Source organism: Meriones unguiculatus, chromosome 11, assembly GCF_030254825.1.
Source record: "Meriones unguiculatus strain TT.TT164.6M chromosome 11, Bangor_MerUng_6.1, whole genome shotgun sequence".
NCBI lineage: Eukaryota > Metazoa > Chordata > Mammalia > Rodentia > Muridae > Meriones > Meriones unguiculatus.
In genome coordinates this window covers 2,668,890-2,688,913 of record NC_083359.1, presented here as the reverse complement: position 1 = coordinate 2,688,913, position 20,024 = coordinate 2,668,890, and the positions used below count along the sequence as shown (strand labels likewise).

Here is a 20,024-nt window from a genome sequence, read left to right as displayed (position 1 = left end):
TCGGCCGAGGCTGGGGAGGGCAGGGCTTCTTTTCCTCATAGCTCTGTCTTTAAAACTTTTAAATTTTTTATTTTATTTATTTTTTTTTACAAAATACCACTTCAGTTCCCACTTCCCCTACAGTACAGGAGTCGCTCACCCTCGGGCGGAGTTGGGGGTCGGGTCGGGAGCGGGGCACTGGTCTGAGAGAAAGTGCAGGGCGTGGGGGAGGGGAGCGGGTTAGAGCACCATGAGAGCCGGCGGGAGCCGCGAGCGGGCGGAGACGCCGGCCACGCCCGGACACGTACTGGGGCATGGGGAGAGCCCGGGACGGGCCTCCCAAAGAGGCAGGAGGGATGGCTTGGGGGTGGGGGCGGGAGGTCGGGTTTCCCCAAAAAAATGAATAAATAGAGGTGAGTGGGACTGTTATAAATTAAAAATCAAAAACAAAGGGAACAAAAATACAAATCATAACCAAGTGAATAAACAGACATATACAGGGATCACAGCTAGCATTGGAAGTAAAAAAAGGTCCTGGGGGAGGGTAAAGCCCATAGAGAATCTCATTAAAAACCTCGGCTGCCGAACGTCTATGTACACGAGCCGCGGGCGAGCTCTGCGCCGGGCGGCGGGCGCGGCGGGCAGGCTTGAGGGAACCCGTATGAGCCCCGCCGCCGCCGGAGCCTGGTCCTTGTGTCTGCTGCTAGAAAGGCCAAAGTCGGTGAGGGGAGCGCGGGGCAGGGGCCGCCGGCCCCGACCGTCTCCCTTTTTTTTTCCTTTTTTTCCTCGTATTTGTTAAAAAAATTCTTTTTCTTAATAAATTAAGTGAGGGGAGCTGCCAATAGGGTGGAAGGGCTGGACCCGACCCCCTTTCCCGGCCGAAGGCGGGACCTAGGTCCAGCCCAGGCGTGTGCTGGTGGCCCCGCCGCGGCCTGCGTGGGCGGGCGAGCGGGGCGTCCGGCCTCATCGCGACGTGCTGGCGGGGGCCTGCGGGGCGAGAGCGGGGTCAGCAGGGCTGGGCGGGCGCGGGCGGCCCCCCCGCCCCCCGGAGCCCGCGCTCACCAGCGTGAAGGCGTCGTAGGCCTGCGCCAGCTCCTCCGTGCGGTACTGCTCCAGCACCACCACGCCCTGCAGCCCGGCGCTGCGGCGGCGCGCGCAGCCCTCGCAGTGCACCAGGTACGTGTTCCGGCTGCCGTTCTCGCTGGTCACGAACAGGATGTTGAACACCTCCACCTGGCGGGGGCGGGGGGAGAGGGAGGCGTCACGGCGGGCGAGTCGCGGGGGGGGGGGGGCGGGAGGGGGACGGCGTCAAGGGGGGCCGCGGGAGGGGGGAGGGGGAGGGCTACCCACGTCGCACTCGTTGCAGTAGTAGGCAGGCTCGTCCTTGACGCGGCCCTGGTAGGCGATCTTCTTCCCGGCCCGCACCAGGCTCTCCCGCTGCACCTGGCAGTGCTTCATGGACTGCAGGAGGCAGAACCTGCGGAAGGAAGGGCCGAGGCTGCAGGGCGCACGGCCCGAGCACCCTAGCCCCGGACTCCCCCAGGCAGGCCCCCACTTTCATTTCTGGGTTGCTTTTCCCGTCTGGACATTTCAGGGTTTTGGGTGTGTTTGGACACAGGACACCTGGGCTGAGGGAGAACAGGGGCTTCGTGGGCATCGCTCGCGCGGACGGCTGGAGACAGGGGGTCTGGAAGGACTGGGCAGGGGCCATCGGGCGGGGCGCGTGGCTAAGCGAACAGGGCCTCACTTGATCATCTTGAACAGGTCGGGGTCGCTGATTTTGACCGTCCGGGCCACGTTCCAGGACACGTGGATCATGGGCACGATCGACTTGACGCTCTTCACCTCATTCCACTCGTATCGCTCCAGGGCCAGCTGGTACTGATAGGCTGCGGGCCGCAGGCGGTCACGGCGGGCTCCCGGGCAGCCCGGAGCCCCGCCCCCGCCCGCCCCGGCCTGGCGGTGCGCCCCCCGCCCCCGGCCCCGCCCTCACCGGTGAGGGGCCCCACGTTCCAGGCGATGTTGTTGCACCAGCCGGTGGCCTGCACCCAGTGCACGGTTCCCGCGTTGATCCACACGAGGTCCCCCGGGCGCTGCACGAAGCGGTACACGGGGATGTTGGACGCGTAGAGGTCATCCAAGATGGGCCACCAGGAACCGGTCAGGTAGTCCACGCCGTGCCTGCGGGGCGGGCAGCCACGGGTCAGCGGGGAGCCCCAGGGACCCGGGGCGGCGGGGGCCGGCCGGGGGCGCGCGCACCGGTCGCAGAAGGCGCTGATGGTCTCCCAGTAGTGCTCGTGCACGGCGAACCACTCGCAGTCCCCCGGGCCGATGTTGATGTTGACGGAGCAGAAGTTGTTGTTCTCCTGGTGGCCTGCAGGGGGAGACGGCACGTCACGGCGGAAGCCCGCGCCCCCTGCGCCCGCGCCCGAGCGCGCGCCGCCCGCGCACCTGGCGTCCGGCTGCCGGGGACCTTCATATACAGCTGCACGGTGTTCATGCCCAGGATGGTGTGGCCCACGTGGCTGAGCATGTTGCCGGTGGACGTCACCCGCATGAAGGCGGGCAGCTTCAGCAGCTCCTGGAGCTGGGGCTTCCACCTGTGCGCACGCGAGGAGGGCCGGGTGAGGAGCGGCGCCCGGCGCGGCCCTCAGCAGACCCCATCCCAGCCTCACCGGCATCACCCACCTCTTGGCGTCCGACAGGTCGATGTTCGTGCCAAACTTAATGATGTGATGGTTCTTGGGGTCCGGTGCACTGCTACAGGGCAAAGGCACACGGGTCGGTGGCCGGTGGCGGCGCCGCAAGGGAGCCGGGCGCGGGGGGGGGGGGGAGGGATGGGACGGGGCTGGGCCCTACCTGGGGGGGGGTGCCCGTGGTGCTGTCTGGCTCCTCCGACTCCTCGTCCTCGCTCTCCTTGTCCTCCTGCTTGGGCAGTCGGGCACGCAGGTCAGGGTCGCCGGCCGGCCAGCCCCGCACCCCGGTCCCGCCCAGCCCCGCCCGGCTCGGGCCTCACCTGCAGCGACTCCTGGAAGGAGGACGCCTGGTACTGCGCATACTTGGCGATGGTGGTGTGCGAGCGGGAGCTCTCGCAGGGCCAGATCTGCCGCGTCCCCGTCAGGTCCCAGTTCTCGTCCGAGGGCTGCTGCACCTGCGTGCGCACCTCCACCGCGTGCTCCCCGCTCGCCTCCACCAGCGTCTTGGTGGAGAAAAGGCCCAAGTCTGCAGGGAGCGCCAAACAGGACGCCCGTCAGGACGGAAGCCCCTCCCCGCCCTGGCCAGCACTCGGATGAGGTGGGCTCCGGTTGGGCGGGACTCAGCGCCGAGGAACGGGCAAGAACCGCAGCCCCAGGAAGCTGGCGAGGCTGGCCCTCTGGGTGCCCCAGCCGCCTCCTCCACCCACTTCACGCCTCGGTCTCGCTACTAGAACTCGCGGACGTGCACATGAACGCCCGCCCAGCAGGCAATCAAGATGTAGTCAACCTTGGAACGCCTCCATCACTCTCCGGGAGGAAAGAATCCCTGAAGGACACGCGACTGGCCTTTGTTTCTATAGTTTCCTCTAGTTTTACGCTTTGAAATTTCGCTCGCTCGCTCGCTCGCGCGCGCACACACACAAAATTAAAAAACCAAACTAGGGATCGGAAGTCGTCTATAATAGATTCTTTTCATTCCTTTTTGTTTGCTCTACTTTGTTTTTGTCGAGATAGGGTTTCTCTGTGTACCCCTGGCTGTCCTGGAGCTCAGTCTATAGAGCCACAGAGATCCGCGCTGGGGTCAACGGCGTGTGGACCGCGCATGCTCACGCTCTCAATCGCTCCACCTTCGCAGGTGTGCGCTGCGTGGGACGGCAGTGACAGAGGCTGACACGCCACTCGGGGCGCGACTGCGCGGTCTAGAGGCGGAGGGGCTCTGAGGGTCCCCGAGCCTTCGGCATACTCACTGAGCCGGAGCGAGCCCGCCAGGCCCCGGATGACGGTGATGGGGTTCCGGGGGTCCGTGCAGAACTGAAGCAGCACTGGCGAGAAGGCGTCCCGCTTGCTCTCCAGCTGAGGCGACCAGAGGGCGACGGGTCAGAGCCTCCTCCCGGCGCGGCCCGGCCCTCCCGGGGCAGGCCGCATGCATACATACATAGATGCTGGGCGTGGGGGGGTTGAGCTTTTCCCGGGGCAGCTTCTCCTCGGTGTTGATTTTCGGCTTCACGGACTGCGCGGGGGAAAGGTAGGACTCCCGAAATTTCCCTTTCACCTTGGCGTTCCTGTGAGACGAGCAAGGATTCGGTCAGAAGCGCGGGGGTCCCGGGCGAGCCCCCACACACACACCCGGTGCCGCGGCCCCGCGGCCCCGCGCTCACTTGCTGGCCCGCATGACGTCGGCGGCGCAGTGGCTGATGGTGAGGTCAGCCATGCGCAGGCGCCGCTGCTCCACCTCGGAGGCGATGAAGGTCTCCTTGTCGCCGCTCTCCACCTTGATGAGCCTGATCTTCAGCTCCTTCGGGGGCCCCTCGCTCAGCGACCGCAGCTTCAGCATGTCGGCGCGGCTCACGCCCGGGGGCCCCGGGGCGTCCTCGCGCGCCTTCTTCCCGGGCCCCGGGCCCGAGGGGGCGGGGGGCTGGGGCAGGGGCGCGGGCGCCGGGGCGGGCGCGGGGGGTGGTGGGAGGCTTGGCTTTGGCGGCGCCGCCCGGGTCGGGCCGGGCCTTCTCCCGGCCCTGGATCTCTCCGCTCTGCAGGTCCAGGTTGCCCAGCACCCGCCGGCTCTTCTCTTTGGGGGCCTTGGCCTTGGCCCTGGCCCTCCCCTCGCGGGGTCGCCGGCCCACGCTGTCCCGGCAGGCCCGGCGGTGCCGCCGGTGCTCCTTCTGCCGCCGCTTGCCCGGGCCCGCTGGCGCCCCGCCGCTCTCCTCCTTGGGCTGCGCCGGCGCCGGCGGCGGGGGGCGGCTCGGTGCCGCTGTCCGCGGGCTCGGCCGGGTCCGCCGGGTCCGCCGGGTGGACCGCACTCCGGCCCACCCGCTCCACCAGGGTCTCACAGGCCCGACTGATCTCTTCTAGCACCTCAGACTCGGAGCGAGCAGGGGGCAGCGGCAGCGGTGGGGGGCAGCGGGGCAGGGGGCGCGGGGCCCGGGGCCGGCTCTTCGCCCGCCCTGCGCTCCCGGGCCCAGGGCCCGCCTGAGGTAGAGAACTGAGATGACGAGGGGGCCGAGGGCTTGGGGGAGCCCTGGGCGCTGGGGGCCGCTGCCGTGGGCGGTGGGGCGGTAGCACCTGACGCAGGACTGGAGGAATACTGAGTGGCGGGCAGGGCCCCGGGCCTGCTGGCCGCCGCCGCTCCCGTCCCCCGGTAACAGTACTTCTGGCCCTCGAGGACAGAGGCCAGTGACTTGAGCAGGCTGGCTGGGCTGGCTGGTGGAGGCGGTGGGGGCTGTGGCTGGGGAGGCGGCGGGAACTTGGCTAGAGGCGGCGGCGGCGGAAGGGCTCCTGGTGGCTTCTTCTCCTCGTCTAGGATCGTGGTGGTGGCGGCTGGGGCCGTGTCACTGGGAAACGGAGGCTGCAGAGGCGCAAAGGGCTCTTTGAGGGGGGGTGGGGGGGCCGCGGCTGCCTCCTGTTGCTGCTGTTCCTCCTCCTTCCGGATGGACTCGTCCAGCATCTTCATGATGTTAGCCAGCCCGTCGGGCAGGATCTTGAACTCCGCTGGCTCTTCGAACTGGTCCTCCAGGGGAGTTGGTGGGAAATCAAAGAGCCTCGGGCCTCGGGCAGGCAGCTCTCCAACCCCAGTTGGCACAGGCTGGGGGGCTTTACTCAGAGAGCCTGGGGGCGGCCCCTGCCCCACCTCGGGGGTCTTTGGGAAGGAGACCCTGGGCCGGGGGCTCTCCGAGCGCCTGAAGCTTCCTGAGGTATTTTGGTGGCCGGAGGCGGGAGGGGCGAGAGTCAGTGGCGGAAGAGGCGGGTCCTGGGAGCTCAGTGGTGGGCTGGACGGCCTGGGAAGGGGGTCTACACTTCTGGCCAGGTAGGGCGGTGGTGGGAAGGGCACAGGCCCAGGACTACTGCTGTGGCTGCTGCTGCTGCTGCTGGTGGCTGGGGGCGTGGGAGGGGTGTGCGAATCCTGAGTGCCCACAGGAAAGCGGGGGTGGGTGAGGGGCGGGGGAGGCGGGCGGGGAGGCCCCTCGGCGCCCAGGAAGAGCTCCCCTAAAATCTCTCCATCCTCTCGGGCTGAGCGGCGCGCGGAGCCCTTCATCCAAGCCGGGGGTGGTGGAGGGCGCAGGAGGCGAGGGCAGGGCGGTGGGGGGGATGGCGGGGTCCCAGGTGGGAGGGGCAAGTGGGGAGTGGCAGCAGGGGCCGTCAAAAATGGTTTCCGGCCGCTGTGGGCCCCGCTGTGTGCCGAGGGCCCCAGGCGGGCCTGGTGAGGGGAAATCTCCAGCGCAGGATTTTGGTAATGGTCAGCGCCAGGCTGCGAGTGGAGAATGGACAGGTCAGGGCGTTTGCCTCAGTGGCCCCCCTCCCAGACACCTCACCCACTTTCAGCCCAAGGTCAGAACGCACAAGGCCTGGGCTCGGCTCCACTCCCCGAAGACCAGTGTTGTTACTGCTGCTGCTGCTGCTGCTGCTGCTGCTGCTGCTGGTGCCGGGGAGGCCGGGGGGCCGGGGAGGGGCGTAAGGCACGCAGGCGGTAGATGCTGCTGGTGAAACGCTGGAGTCCATCCGCGACCTCTGAACTCTGCTCTCTCTAAGGTCACTTCCGGGGGGACGGGTGGCAGGCAGGCAGCCATGGCTCTCTGCTCCTGGGGGTCGGGGACCTGGACCAAGGGGTGTGGCTGGGACCAGCCGGTGGCTGGGCGGATGAGCGGTGTAGGCAGGAGCTGGGTATGGATACGGGTGAGGCAGCGAGTGCCGCTGCTCCTACGGAGGGGAGGGAGGGAGAGTGAGAACGGGACAGACAGAATTTAAGGAGGGGAAGGTGGCAGGCACCAGAGAGGGCCTCACCTGGCGCTCTGGGGGCGCTGAGCCCTTACGCTCGGGGCCCCAGGCATCTCCATGCAGGGTGCTCCAGAGCCCCGGCTTAGTCAGCTGGAACGGGGGGCTGATAGCCAGGCCAGGCAGCGGTGGCGGAGGGGGAGGTGGTGGAGGAGGTGGCGGTGGCGGTGGCGGTGGTAGTGGCGGTGGGGGGAGCGGCAAGCCCGGGGGAAGGCCAGCCTGAAAGACAGGAGAGTGTGAAGACCCCCTCCTGGCCCCAGGCACGCGTCCTCCCGCCTGCGCACCCACCTAGAGCCACACCTGTTCAGAGCTGCAGCCTCTCCTGCGCTTGCCTCCGGGGCTGAGGCCCTCCTCCCCCGAGGGGCCTGCGAGAGCCGCGGGGGGCATGGGCTGCACCACTGGGGGCTCGGCAGATCTCTTCACCGGAGGACCCCCTCGCTTAGCCCCGTAGTTCCGTTTGTGCTGAAAATGAAGACAGCCACCGTGGCCTGGGTGCCAGCCTGCCAGGCCCCCTCTTCCCTGATCCACCTGGCCCCAGCCTTACCTCAAGGTGCAGCAAATTCCACACTTGCTCCAGCGGGGGCAGGACCTTGGCTCTGTGCTGACAGGAACCAGCATGAAAGTTCCAGAGCTGGGCCTGGGAGGGTCAAAGGGCAGAATAAGATAAGTTGGAGACACTGGGCTAGAAGGCTCCCCTCAGCCCCCTGTCCTGCCTCATCCCACCTGCTGTAATCGGCCAATCCGTGGCCCCAGCTCCGCAAAGCTTCCTCCATATCGAAGGGCCCTGTGGTAGCAGCATATGGCCTCCTCGCTGTCGTGCTCTGACTCATACAGCTGTCCAAGCTGTTCCCATAACCCTGGCTGGGCTGGCTCCCGGAGCAGGGCCTGCACGCAGCCCTGCAGGGACTCCAGCTTCCCGTGGAGAGGTCTTGGGGCGGGCGTCCTGAAGAGAGGCAGGAGGCGTGAGCAAGCTTGAGACACGTTTGAAGGCCCCAGTTTCCCTCTAATCCCAGAACTTCTGAACCCCACTTACCCAGGAGCATAGTAGGGTTTATTTGGGTGCCCGGAGCTACTGCCATGAGAAGGGGGTAAAGGAGCAGGGAGTGGGGGCTGCCCAAGGCTGGCAGAGCACCTGGAAAGAGAAAGAAGCAAGCTTGTTCCCTAGAGAGGAGGCGTCTGAGCGAGTAAGAGCAGAGGAGGCTGGGACCTGGGCCTCAAACCACAGAAGCTCGAGGAGAATGACAGACATGGACAGAGAAGGCTGGAAGGGAGACGCCTGGAGATAGTGCTAATGGCCCAGCTTCTCACCTGCCTCCGGGCAGCCATGAGCTTCGAGGAGGAGGATGGGGTGGGCAGGAGCTCCAAGCCCCAGCACAGCTCACGCCCCCGAGGGCAAAGGCTTCCCGTGCAGAGCGGGCCCCTGGAGGGTCCACTGCCCGATGCATCCAGCCTGTCGGGGACAAGACACCTTGCTCTAACAGGGAAGCAAAACGTCCAGGAGAACGTTCACCCACAGCGGCTCCAACCTGTCCCTTACCAGGTCAGCAGTGGCCCCAGGAGCCCTGGAGATGGGGCCCGGCCCCCTGCCCCAGCTCTCTGGCACGATGGTCCAGCTCCAACCGCTCTTAACAAGAGTGCTCACTGTTCCCAGGCAGCAGCCTCTGGCCTTCTGCAACCAGTTCTACCGAGAGAAGAGTACACTGAGCTCGCCAACACAACCGGACCCGCAGGCCGGTCCGAGCTGTCAGCGCAGGAGGCCTGAGGGCAAGGAGCCGGGCAGACCCCGGCAGAGGCAGCCCCTAGACGCCCGGCCGTCCGCGAGTGGAGTTAGCGGGAACAGGGGACAAGCGCCGGGGCCGCCCCAGCCGCCCCGTGGGCCAGGCTTCCAATCCGCAGCCTACCCAGCCTCCGTGGGAGCGTCCTCTCAGTTCCAGGAGCTTCAGAGACCCAGCCAATCACAAGACGCCTCTCTCCACAGACAGCCAACCATCACCCTTGTCTCCGCCTCGGTAACAGCCTGGCAGGAACCAATAGCAGCGAGGTTAGCCGGGCACTCAGCGGCCTCGGAGGAGGGGCGGCAGGGCTGGTCAGACAGGCTCGCCCTAGGGTGACCCCGATGTGACCCCGAGGTTCCCACCTGGGGTCCACACCTCCGATCGGAAACCGGTGGCCCGCCGCGCAGTAAGCGCACGCTGGCCGGGACCACGCCAGGGACGGTGGGCAGATCACCCAAGAGGCGCCCCGAAGGCGAGCTCGCAGAGCCGCCAGCTGGCAGCGGAGCCCTGCCGACCCGCCGCAGCGACGGGCAGCCGACCCCTGCGCACCGCCGCGGGGCCACGTGCCTGCCCTCCGCGGCGGCCGCCGGCGCTGCCTGGCTCTGCCTCCACCGCCCCGGCACCCCGACCCAGCGCCAGGCCCGCCCGCGCCTGTCAGGGCTCCACCTCCAGAGCCTGACCCAGTCCTCAATCACGGTCAAGTCCCCAGCCTCATACCAGCGCCTGCGGGGCCTCCCCGGCCCAGGCTCCGAGCCTTCCGCGCCGGCCGGGCCCTGGCCACTGCCCCCAGCCCTCTCGGAAAAGCCGAGCGCCGTGGAGCGGCCCCTCTCGCGTGGCTCCCGTATCCTCTGTGCCCTTTCCCTGCCGGGGCCACGCGGTTCCCCACGGCCCACGTGGCCCCCGCCCCCCCAAGGGAGGGGGGATTTCGGGGGTTGCCCGTGACGTGGCCACTTGCGCAGCGGAAGCGGTGTGTGTAAGGGGGGGTCCTTCGGGAGGGAGGGGGAGGGCGGGGCCCGCCAGGCAGTGACATCACCCCTGTCCCACTCTCGCCGCCTACTCCCTTAAAGAACCCAGAGCCTGTTTCACTTCCTCCTGCGCCCCCCCCCGCCCCTTCCCGTCGAGGCTGGCTCGGCCCGCGGCGGGCGCGGCGCTGCCCTTCCTCGGCGCGTCCCCCTCAGCCCCAGCTGTCCCTGCTGGCCTGTCCGGGCGCAGAAGCCGCTGCCCCGCGCCTACCCCCGGTCCCCGCAGGTAGGGAGCCGACTCCGCTCCCGGGCTCGGCCCATTGCGAATCTAGAGTACAAAGAGCGAGCGGCGAGAGGCGAGTACAAAGCCGCGGGGGCGGGGCCAGCGCTCCAGCTGGAGCAGGCGCCGGGCAGGAAGCCGGGGGAGCGCGGCGCGGGGCCGGGGGCGGCTGGAAAGTTCGCCCCGGCCGGCCGGTCCGCGCGGGGAAATTTCCACCCGGCCCGCAGGGGCGGGAGGGTCGGGCTGCAGCGGCCCGGCCCTCCCGCCGGGGCAAGGTCAACTGGGCGCGGAAGGTGCCCGGGCCGGCCCGGGCGGGAGCCTGCGCTCCGCGCCCCGCTCGCTTCACGCCGCGCTCCGGGCGGAACTCCGGACGCTGCAGCCCGTCAGTTACCAATCCCCGGGACGCGCACGACCCTGAACTGCGGTCCGGTGCAGCCCCAACTGGCTGCCCCGGCCGGGCCCGGACAAACGGCAGCTCGGGGCGCCGGACGTCAGAGCGGCAGGTCCCCGCTGGGGAAGCGGTGCCCAGGGCGCTGCTCGTTGCCAGGAAATGCACTTCCCCTTCGATGATGACACTTCCCCTCTGCCACTTCTGCTTTCCCACGGGGAACTGACTCAGCTTTCCCTGAACTGGCGAGTTCCGTCCCTCCAGCCCTCCCGATCCCCAGCCTCTCTCCACAACCGCCCACGCCGACACGGCGGACTACAAAGCGCTCCAGAACAAAACTTCCTGTACCCGAAGCCCGGGCTCGCCAGCCACCGCGGCCCCGGGTCCCCGGCGGGGACGCGGGCGCCCGACCTCCCCTCCGCCCCGCAGACAAAGCCTCTCTCAGGGTCTGAACCAGGCTAGGGTGGGGGAGAGTGAGTCACTCCGAAACCTCCCCCCGTTCCCACTGAGTCAGCCCCCGCCCCCCTCGGCTCACACAGACACACAGTCAGAGGCAGACACAACTCCGCAGCCCACACAGCTCGCCCCGGCCGGTCCCGCGGAATTTCCCCGCGGCCGCCCGCGCCGCAGCCCCACCCCGCGCCGGGCAGCCCCGCCGCCGCGCTCACACCTGTCCGCCGCCGCCGGCGCGCCGTCCACTCTCACCTCCACTCTCGCTCGGAGGCAGGAATGGCCCTCCCCGACTCCCAGGGCTCCTGCTAGCCAGGGGGAGGGGACAGCCACGGGCAAGCACAAAGACAGACACGCGCACCCCCCCTCCGGGACTGATGGCAGGCGGGCGCGCACGTCCCGGGCCCGGCCCGACGGCCGACACACTTCCTCGGCTGACAAGCCGGCCACCCCCGGCCCGACTCACGGCCCCCAACGCCGGCCGCCCCGAAAGGGTTAACTCCGCTCGCGTCGAGGCCACGCCTCCTCCATCCGGGCACTCCCGGCAGAGCCCAGCCCCGCCTCCTGCATCCGGGATCTGGACTCCCGGACTTTAACCGGCCCCCTCCCCCTGTAGCCCCGGGGGAGACGTGCCCCATCAATCACACCCACTTAACTCTCTCCGGGCTCGGGGCCGCGAGCCCCTCGGCGCAGCTCCCGGACCGCGGGGCCTGCGACCCGCGCGCGGACGCCGCACCCCGCGCGCCAGTGTCTCCCGAGCACGCGTTCAGCCCGAGGCCGGCACGCACCGGCTGGGAGGTGGGGCGGAGGCAGAGCCGAGCCCCGCGGGTCCCGGTCCCTCGCGGTCTTCTTTCGGCATGGCGGCGGCCGGGAGGTTACCGGCTGGCTTCTCACCTGGGAGAGCCGGGCGGAGAGGGAGGGCTGCGGGCTGAGGCTCCGCAGTGACTCAGCCACCCGGGCAAGCCGCCCGCCCGGGATTCCCTTCCCCAGCCTTCCCCCGCCGCCGCCGCCGGCCCCTCCCCGCCCCCACCGAGAAGTGACAGTGCCCGCCCGGGCGCGCTGGCCCGCTATGTGTCACTGCGGGCGTTGTGTCTGCCTCTGACTGGGCGCTGTGTTCGCCAGTCGGTTGAACAGGGTCGGCTGTGTGTGGGTCTCGGTGTGCACCTGCATATCTGCTCATCGTCTCCGAGCCCGCGTCTGGCGCGTTCCTGTCATTATCCCTGTCTACATGACTCCGAGATGCTGTCTGTCTGTGTGTCTGGTTGGCTGCTGCCTCAGTCTTTTGTCTGGGTCTCCTCGGCATCACTGTGGGAATCACGTGTATGTGTGCACATGCCCTTCCGTGTTTGCCTTCACCATCTCAAACAGCCAAGGAAACCCCGAAGGCAGGCCCGAGGGCTTCTACTGCCCTGAATCCTGACTTACTGGGTCAGTGGCCCTTCCGTTTAGCAGGCTTTTGGGGCTGTGTCTGCCTTAAATCCGTTCAGCCCCATTTCTCGGCGTCCTCACTTCATGCTCCTGCAGCAACCACGGTGGAAACGACTGGCATTTATTAAATGGTAGGCACTGTGTCAAACCTTTCACGTGCATCTTTTAACTCTCCCCCAAATCTGGCAGAGAAGGTACTTGATTGCCCTATGCTGCAAATGCGGAAACTGAGGCTGGGGAACATCATTCTGCATGCTGAGGGGACCAGCCGGGCTTCTTGCCAGAGGTATAGTTCTCCACGCTGCTTCTGACCTGCTTTCCCTCAGTTTTATCCTTGCAGGCTCCCTCTGAGACCAGCCTTCCTCCGTTCCTATCCCAAATGTCTTGTATCTTTGAGGGAAGGTGTGGATAGGAAGCCCTGCGCAGAGCTCAGAAGCCGTGGGTGGCAGGAAAGCACTGCGTTTAGCTAAAACGTTCATTCGGCACAAGTCTACAAAGGCACCCACCCCAGTGTGCAAACCATCCTGCGGAGCAGGACAGAAAGGGGGGGAAAACAGTCCAACTCGAGAAACTCTATGAGTAATAGGGAACAGCAATGAAGAATCAGAGAACTTAACTTCCCAGCTTCGGGGAAATTGCTTCCTACCAGGGCGGAAAGAGAGATGAAGCAGGGTCTCAGGAAGAAACCTGGCAGAGGCAGAAGGGCTGAGGAGAGCAGGAGAGTTAGAATGGGCCAGAGGACCACAGAGGTGGGATGCGAAGATGGCCAGCTTGGCCTAGACAAGATCAATTCCGAAACACCCTTTAGAAGCATGGCCATTCCCTCCGGCGGGGCGGAAAAAGAAAGCCTTGCCCTTCACAAGAAATTCCTGGAGTATCTCACAACAAACCCCAGCTCTCTTCAGCCAACACACAAGCTGCAGAGCTGTGTTAGGGTTCCAGGTCTGCTCAAGTACAGGGGTGAACCATTCACAGGAGATAGAGGGGCGCGTAAACCCAGAGGGCTGAACCATTCAAGCACTGAGTGTTGGGGGAGGGGTTAAGAATTGGACCGGACCATTCTGATGAGTGGGCATGAACCAGATCATAGCCAAGACTTCTCAGACACGCGGTGAAGAGTTGGACCTGGGGGAAATGACAACCCAGAAGCTGAGCTTACCAGATGAAGTCTGAAGTGCTCTGTCTCATCGGAACAAGTGCCCCAGCAGAGGGTACAGCAGAACTCATGGGTGGGTGGTACTATGGGGCTGGCATGGTGCCTGGGGGAACCTAAAAGAAAATAAAACATCAGTCAGAAGTGGGGGTCTCCCAGGATGGAGGAGTTCCCCGAGTTCCTTGCCCCCTCCCCCCCCATTGAGAAGCCTGGCTCTAGAGGTCAGATGGGATTGGAGAATCAGTTTCCATGGCAACCTGGAAAAAAAGCCATCCTCCAACCTTCCTCTCAGGAGGCAGCCTGGTTCAGGTGGTGAGGGGGCACGCTGTGACACTTCAGTACCAACCCGAGACCCCTCTCCGGGCTAGACTGAGATTCACTGGCCGCTGTGTAGGCCCAGTTAGAGGGAACGCTATGACCAGGCCAGCCTTGGTTCCGACCCCAGGGCATGTGGACCTTCAGTTCTGCTTCCTCCAGATCCGGGAGTTCCTCCCCACCCTAACGAGACACCAGATAGTCCACCCCACCCTTTGGACTTTGACCCTCCAAGTTCCCTCAGGCAGGTGTCGGCAGGTCCTGGCAATCGGCACACGTGGCCAGACCAGATGAACGGGCCCAACAGGGTGGAGCCTTCCTCAAGAACAGTGACTCTGGGCCTGAGCCGGGAAGTAGCCCGACAGCAGGCTCCCTCCAAGGCCATATCCTGTTTCCCCATCACCTCCTTCCTCTGTGTGGCCCAAGGAGGTGCCAGGGCCACCCCTTCCCTCTCAATCCTTACATACAAAGAGCTGGGTCTGTAAATACAAGTTTAGGGTCAAGAACCAGGTGTTGCCATGGGGTGGGAGTTCAGTCAGCCCCCAGCTCACACTCACACCTGGGGAGCTATCTTTTCCATCCTCCTGGCCCCAGGACCCAGACACTTGGGTTCTCTGCCCGGCCTCTCCATTTCCTGCCCTTCCAGCCCCCATCTTTCCCCCTGCCCCAGAGACTTAGGCCTCTGGCCTCCGGCCTCCATGATGCAATGTGCTGCAAGCTTTCGTAGCTGCTGATGACACTGCCCCCAGGGAGGTGTTATTTCTGACCTAAGCAAGGCCCTAAAGGGGCAGTGGTCAGCTGCAGGCTGAGAAAACCAGATCGGCAAGGGCCTTCAGCTGGCGAAAAATGCTGGAGGCTGGAACCCTTCAGGACAGGGCAAATTCAAGACTAAAATGCTTAATCCCAAAGTTGACAGCATTTGTGGAGGTGGTGCATGCTAGAAAGGGTCAATCTAGCCTAGTGGGGAGAAGGGGGCCCTCAGGCCAGACCAAAAGGAGTGAGAGGCAGCCAAGGGGGTCGGAAGGGTGTGTGCAGAGTGTGTGCAGAGTGGGGCAGGGCCACCAGCCATTTAAAGGACCAACCTCAGAACTTTAATCCCTTACCAGCCTTGGCCCCAAGCAGGAGGCTGTAATTCATCTGTCCAACAGCTGGGGTGGGGGTGGGGGCATGAGCATGAGGAGGAGGGGCTGGGGCCTTCTTGTGCAAAGAACCAAACAAAAGGGGAAGCTGAAAGGCCAGCTCCAAAGTGCCCAGGTCACCCTGCTGGCCTGCAGCTCGGCCACTGTCCCCCACCTGGGCCCACAGATTCTGTAGTTCAGACTCAGATTCTTTCTTGGTCGTGAAGTCAAAGGTCTCAAAGATGGGGTTCTGGAGAGAGCCCAAACGCAGCACCCTTGGGGGGCTGTCAACCCTTCTTGCACCTTTTCCAGGCACGGTAGCTGTACTGCAGCCCTGCAGGCCCAGGACCAGACAGCCTCAAATGCCCTCCCTGCTCACCAGCCATCCTCCATAGACACAGCCTGCCAGCTCCCCCTCCTGCCAGCACAGGGTGGCAGTGGCCACACCATAGCTGTCCCTTTAAATCATTACCACCCCTGACGGTGTGGACAAACCCAGGGCCCTGCCCCCCAAGCAGGCGGCTTGCCACTTCCCCACCCCACCCACCCCCCCAGTCCCCAGAAATGTAAGGGCCATTTAAAGGGACATCAGAAAGGCAGCCTGGTCGCTAACAACCCCCACCCCCTCTACACACACAGACACACACACACACACTCACACACTCACAGCCCGTCTCCAGCAGCACACATAGACCCCCTGCCTCTCCATAGGGGCCCCCAAATTCTGGTTTTCTCTCTCCCTAGAGACTACTACGAGGAGAATGAGGCAAGGGAGGCTGGGGGAGCCATTAAAGGGTAAGGACTCCCTCCTCCCTCAGGGCCCCAGGAGACAGGTTGGAAGAAGCCAGCCTGAGAAACAGTGAGACAGAACCCCAAACGGTGCCTCGGGCAGAACAGGGGAACACACACTGTGGGGTGGGGGGAAGGGAACTGCACGAGACGGAGGGTGGCGGAGCCAGCAGGCGACAAGCCCAACTCCGGGAAATGGAACAAGGAGGGCTAGGGGGAAAGGCAAGGCCGGGGGAATCGGGGAGACGGAAAGGGATCGCCGGAGAGGGTGTGGAAGGAAAGAAGACAGGGGGAGGGAGAGCCAGGCCAGGGTTACCTGCTGGGTGTCTGTCCCCCGGCGGTGCCCCCAGAGTCCGGGTAGGGAGGGGGGAAGCAGCAGGGGGGGGAGCGGGGGCTGGGGGGGCGGGGGAGACGGTCCCTCCTCTGCCTCCTGGGCCTGCCCCGGTGCTTGCAGCCTCTGCCTCCCTCCCTCCTCCTCCCCGTCCCTGAGTCCCGGAGTCAAACAAAGAACTGTAGCAGGCTCTCCCCACCCCCCTCCCTCCCTCCTCCTCCTCCTCCTCCTCCTCGTCGTCCTCCTCCTCCTCCTCCTCCACCTCCTCCTCCTCCCCTCCCTCCCCACCAGCAGGCTCCCTCCTCCTCCCTTCCGGTCTCTTCCTTTAACTACCCGCTCCCCCAGCCTCCCCCGACCAGTCTCTCTCCACTCATCCACCCCAACCTTTTACACACCCCTTTAGCCCAGCCATGTCCCCGCTAGGGAAACTGTGGAGTCCCTTTGCAAAATGAAAGGCACCGGAGAGCAACGTGGGGTGGGAACCAGAGCATCGCTTAAAAATCGCAAGCCACAACATAATTATTTTAGCAGCCAAAGGAGGGGGGAAAATGAACCCAAAGAAAGCAATACAAATCAGACGAAAGCCCACATCAAATAAGGTACGTAAAGTACTCCCTGACACCCCAACACAACACCCCCACACACCAGTTAGCAAAACTCTCCACTCTACCCAGTCCCTAGCGATGGCTACTTTAGAACAGGTCCACCCACTATAATAACTAACACCATCTAATAATATGTGTTTCTTGACACTCATTCGGTATTAATTTTATGCCAACCACTGTGCTAAGTGCTTCGCATAAATTACCTCAGTAGCCCCCCCATCAGCTGGAAGGTAGGTATTGATATCTAAATGGCCCAGATTCGGATGGAGGCTCTGAGAGGTTGTGACCTTTCCGGGTCCCACTTAGCAGCGGGTTTGAGCCAACAGTCCAGGTTCTAAGCCATAAGAAAGGAGACGTTCTAATACCATCGCCAACTCCAGTACTTAGCGGAGAAGGGCAGCCATAGCTCTCGGGAATTGCTCTCTCAGAAGCGGGCAATGCCAGAGGCTCATCCACCTACCCTCACAGATAGGACACCTCGACTTTCCAGCGTACACCGCTCCCCGTTTGGTGAGAGGAGGTGCAGGGGGCTGCGGGAAGGAACTGGTGCGTATACCTACGCACAGCTCTCGGGGCAGCTGTCTGGCAACTACACCCTTTTCAACTCAGGATGGGAAAGGGCGACGCGACACTGGGCCATGCAGCAGGTGGGAAAGTAAAGACGCGAGGAGACTCTTCCAAGGGCGCGCGTGGGGGTCCGGGGAGCGCAGGAGGCTGGAGAGGGAGTTTGTCTATGGCAAGCTAGAAAAAGAAAAAAAAAAAAAAAAATGACCCAGAATCCTCTCAACCCAGCAAAGGGGCAAAGTCTTTCAGGCCACACCACACCCGCGCCCCTCCCCCTCAGTAAACTCCAGGCCAGGGTTTCCCACCTGCAGGATGCTAATGCCAAGGGAAAGGAAAGGGGAAAGAGACGGCACGGGACTGGAGCGGAACTCCGGGCAGAGGTGGGAGGGAAGGGAAAGGAGGAGGAGATCGCATTGCCTGGCAACCGTCCCGGGGCACGTGCACGGGTGACATCATCCCAGGCCACCTCTAACACAGACCTTTGACTCCTACCACTGCGAAGAAGGCCCTGGCTGGCTGAGTTTCCAGAGGATTACTCCACGAATTCTGGGAACCCAAGAAGGAGCCGAAAAGGAAACCCAGGTGTCCTGCCTTTATCTCTAGTAACCCCAACAGGACTTAATCCTAGGGAATCGGGTCATTCGCCAGCCTCCTCCCCTCAGCCTCCAGCCTTGACCTCCCAACCCACATTTCTGACTGTCCCGACACGCCCCTCGGAGATACTGCGCCTTCTTTCTTCTGGGCTTGCTCTCTAGTTGGGGGCGGGAGACTGGGACGGGGCACCGAGTCCCGCGGGACTCAGCCTGCTATCTGCGGGATCCCCTGTGCCCCAGCTGGCCGCCAGCCGGAATCTGTCTGGGTCCCCAACTCTCCCGCCCCTCCCGCGCCGTTCCAGGGCGGAGTCTGTGGAGTTGAAATCAGGACACGCCGAGAGGAAGAGTTATATAACCCTCTGGAGAAGCAGAGGACGAGTGGAGCCGGGGACAGCCAGCACGAGAGGAGCCAGGGGAGGTGCAAAGAACGCCGGGGCGAGCTGGGAGGAAATGTCAGGGAAGGGACGGGAAAGCGTTGGTTTGCATACCAAAACCCAGGAATTTACAAGAAAAAAAATTTGGTTCTGACGATCCTCTGGCCAAGAAAGTCACCTGGGCCACCAGGCGCTTCTCATGGGGTCCTGCCGGGGCCACTGGCCGCAGCCGGGCCTGGGCGGGTGAAGCCCCGGGAAGGGGCGCTGCTACCCGCTCCCCAGTCGAGAGCTCGAGAAAGCCGGGGCCGAGCCTGGGGCGCCGGAAGCCACAGCTCCGCCCAGCCCACCTGGGAGCTTGGGGCGCCGGCGGGGGGCACGGGGAGCCGGCCTCCCCGAGCGAGGTCCACGTCCGTCTCGAGAGCGCACACCCACCCAGACGCCTGGGCCCTCGGGGCTCGAGAAAGGCGACGCTGGACCAGTTTGCAAACACAGACTTAAACCCGAGGCGAGGTGGCGCGGGAGGGAAGGGAAGGGAAGGCGCGCGCGCGCACACACAGACACGCGCGCACAATCTCGCCGCGCAGGCGCAAGGGACAGTCTGGGCGCGTGCGGTGGAAGGGGGAGCCGCGGGAGCGCTGCGTGTGGGAGTGCACGTGCAGATCCCGGGGATTCGCCGCCTCCCCCTCTCCCAGCCCCCGGCAGCCTCTCCGGGAGGACGGCCCGCCATTGGCCACCAGGGCCCCGACGTAGACACGTCCGCCGCCGCGGATTGGGCGGCAGAGAGGAGTTTGGGAAGCTGGCGGCGGCCCGTTACTCTGGCAACCGAGCAAACAGGCCCGGCAAGCCACGGACATCAGCTCGAGTCCTGCCTCGCTCGCGACCACCGCTGAGGCCCTTTCCGCCGCACCCCAGCTCTCGGGGTTCTCGTCCCCGGCCCTCTCAGCACCCCAGTTTCCCACCGCAGGCCGGCACGCCCCTCACCACCCCATTCCAGGCCGGAAAAGCATCGGCTGAGCCTGCAGCCCTGTCCCCAGCTCCCGCCCGTCGCCCTCAGGCTCACGACTTCCTGGGGCGCGAGCCAGGGTGGGTGCGGGACAGATGGCAGGGAGTCAGGGCAGAGCCTCGACGCACTCTCCTGCAGGCGCGTGCCCCTCAGCCATCTCGTGGAGACCGGGGCCCGAGCCCTTCGAGGGCTAGGGAACCTCAGACGGAAGCGTGGGGACGGCCCGGGGGCGGGGGCGAGCCCGGCCTGCGGGACGGGGGCGGCTGCAGACACATGTCGCCGGGGGTGGGCACTGACGGTGCCCTCGAGGGGCCCCAGAGCTGCTGCGCCCGGCCGCGCCTCACCTCAGGGGGCCATCGGCAACTTGTCTGCGGCCGCGTTCCGCAGGACCGGCCGGCCCCGCCCCGGCGAAGGTCCCCGTCCCAGCGGGGTTTTTCAGGGCCTCTCGACCTCTGGAGCCGGGACCGCAGTTTTCCCGCTCCCTTCGCCTTGCTCCTTTCTGGGGGGCCTGCACGTCCTGCGCCCCCACTTTGCCATTGCTTTCCCCAAGACTCAAATGCCCATCCCTGGCCCGACCCCTCAGAGATCCTGACGTCCCGCACCCCCTTCCACGGAGATGGCTTCCCTTCTACCAGAACCCCCTGGGGCTCCCCATTACCTGGTTCTGGGGATCCCAGAGGTTCAGCATCCGCAAGCCCTCTCGGGGGTCGAGCGGCCCCCCCACACCGTCCCCCAGACATGGGTTGGGGGGGCCGCTCCACCCCGTGGCGCAGTTTGATTTTTTCCAACACAAACACCCGCTCCCGCCCCCAGGGCCCCGCCCCTCCGGGCCCCGCCCCCGGGCCGTGGCCCCGCCCCTCGGCGCTCAAGTCCGCTCTCCGGCCCCGCCCCGCCCTCGGTCCCGCTCGCCTCAGCGCGCACGCCCGGTCGGAACTCCGAGTGAGGACTGCAGGGC

At 65.3% G+C, this 20,024-nt stretch overlaps 1 protein-coding gene across 1 annotated transcript; it reads right to left on the bottom strand.

The window, feature by feature from the left end:
• Nucleotides 1-339: 339 nt before the first annotated feature.
• Kdm6b (lysine demethylase 6B) lies at nucleotides 340-19,884 on the bottom strand. The gene is given in 28 exon segments (XM_060364980.1): nucleotides 340-966; nucleotides 1,042-1,212; nucleotides 1,330-1,456; nucleotides 1,727-1,868; nucleotides 1,973-2,160; nucleotides 2,239-2,353; nucleotides 2,431-2,579; nucleotides 2,668-2,741; nucleotides 2,842-2,904; nucleotides 2,996-3,201; nucleotides 3,923-4,028; nucleotides 4,111-4,237; nucleotides 4,334-4,626; nucleotides 4,628-4,912; nucleotides 4,914-5,069; nucleotides 5,071-6,417; nucleotides 6,510-6,866; nucleotides 6,951-7,160; nucleotides 7,242-7,403; nucleotides 7,486-7,578; nucleotides 7,665-7,884; nucleotides 7,975-8,073; nucleotides 8,250-8,391; nucleotides 8,479-8,622; nucleotides 8,843-8,958; nucleotides 13,384-13,493; nucleotides 16,996-17,276; nucleotides 19,728-19,884. Coding segments are annotated over 23 exon segments (4,851 nt in total). The 5' UTR covers nucleotides 8,387-8,391; nucleotides 8,479-8,622; nucleotides 8,843-8,958; nucleotides 13,384-13,493; nucleotides 16,996-17,276; nucleotides 19,728-19,884; the 3' UTR covers nucleotides 340-942.
• Between the last annotated feature and the right edge of the window lie 140 nt (nucleotides 19,885-20,024).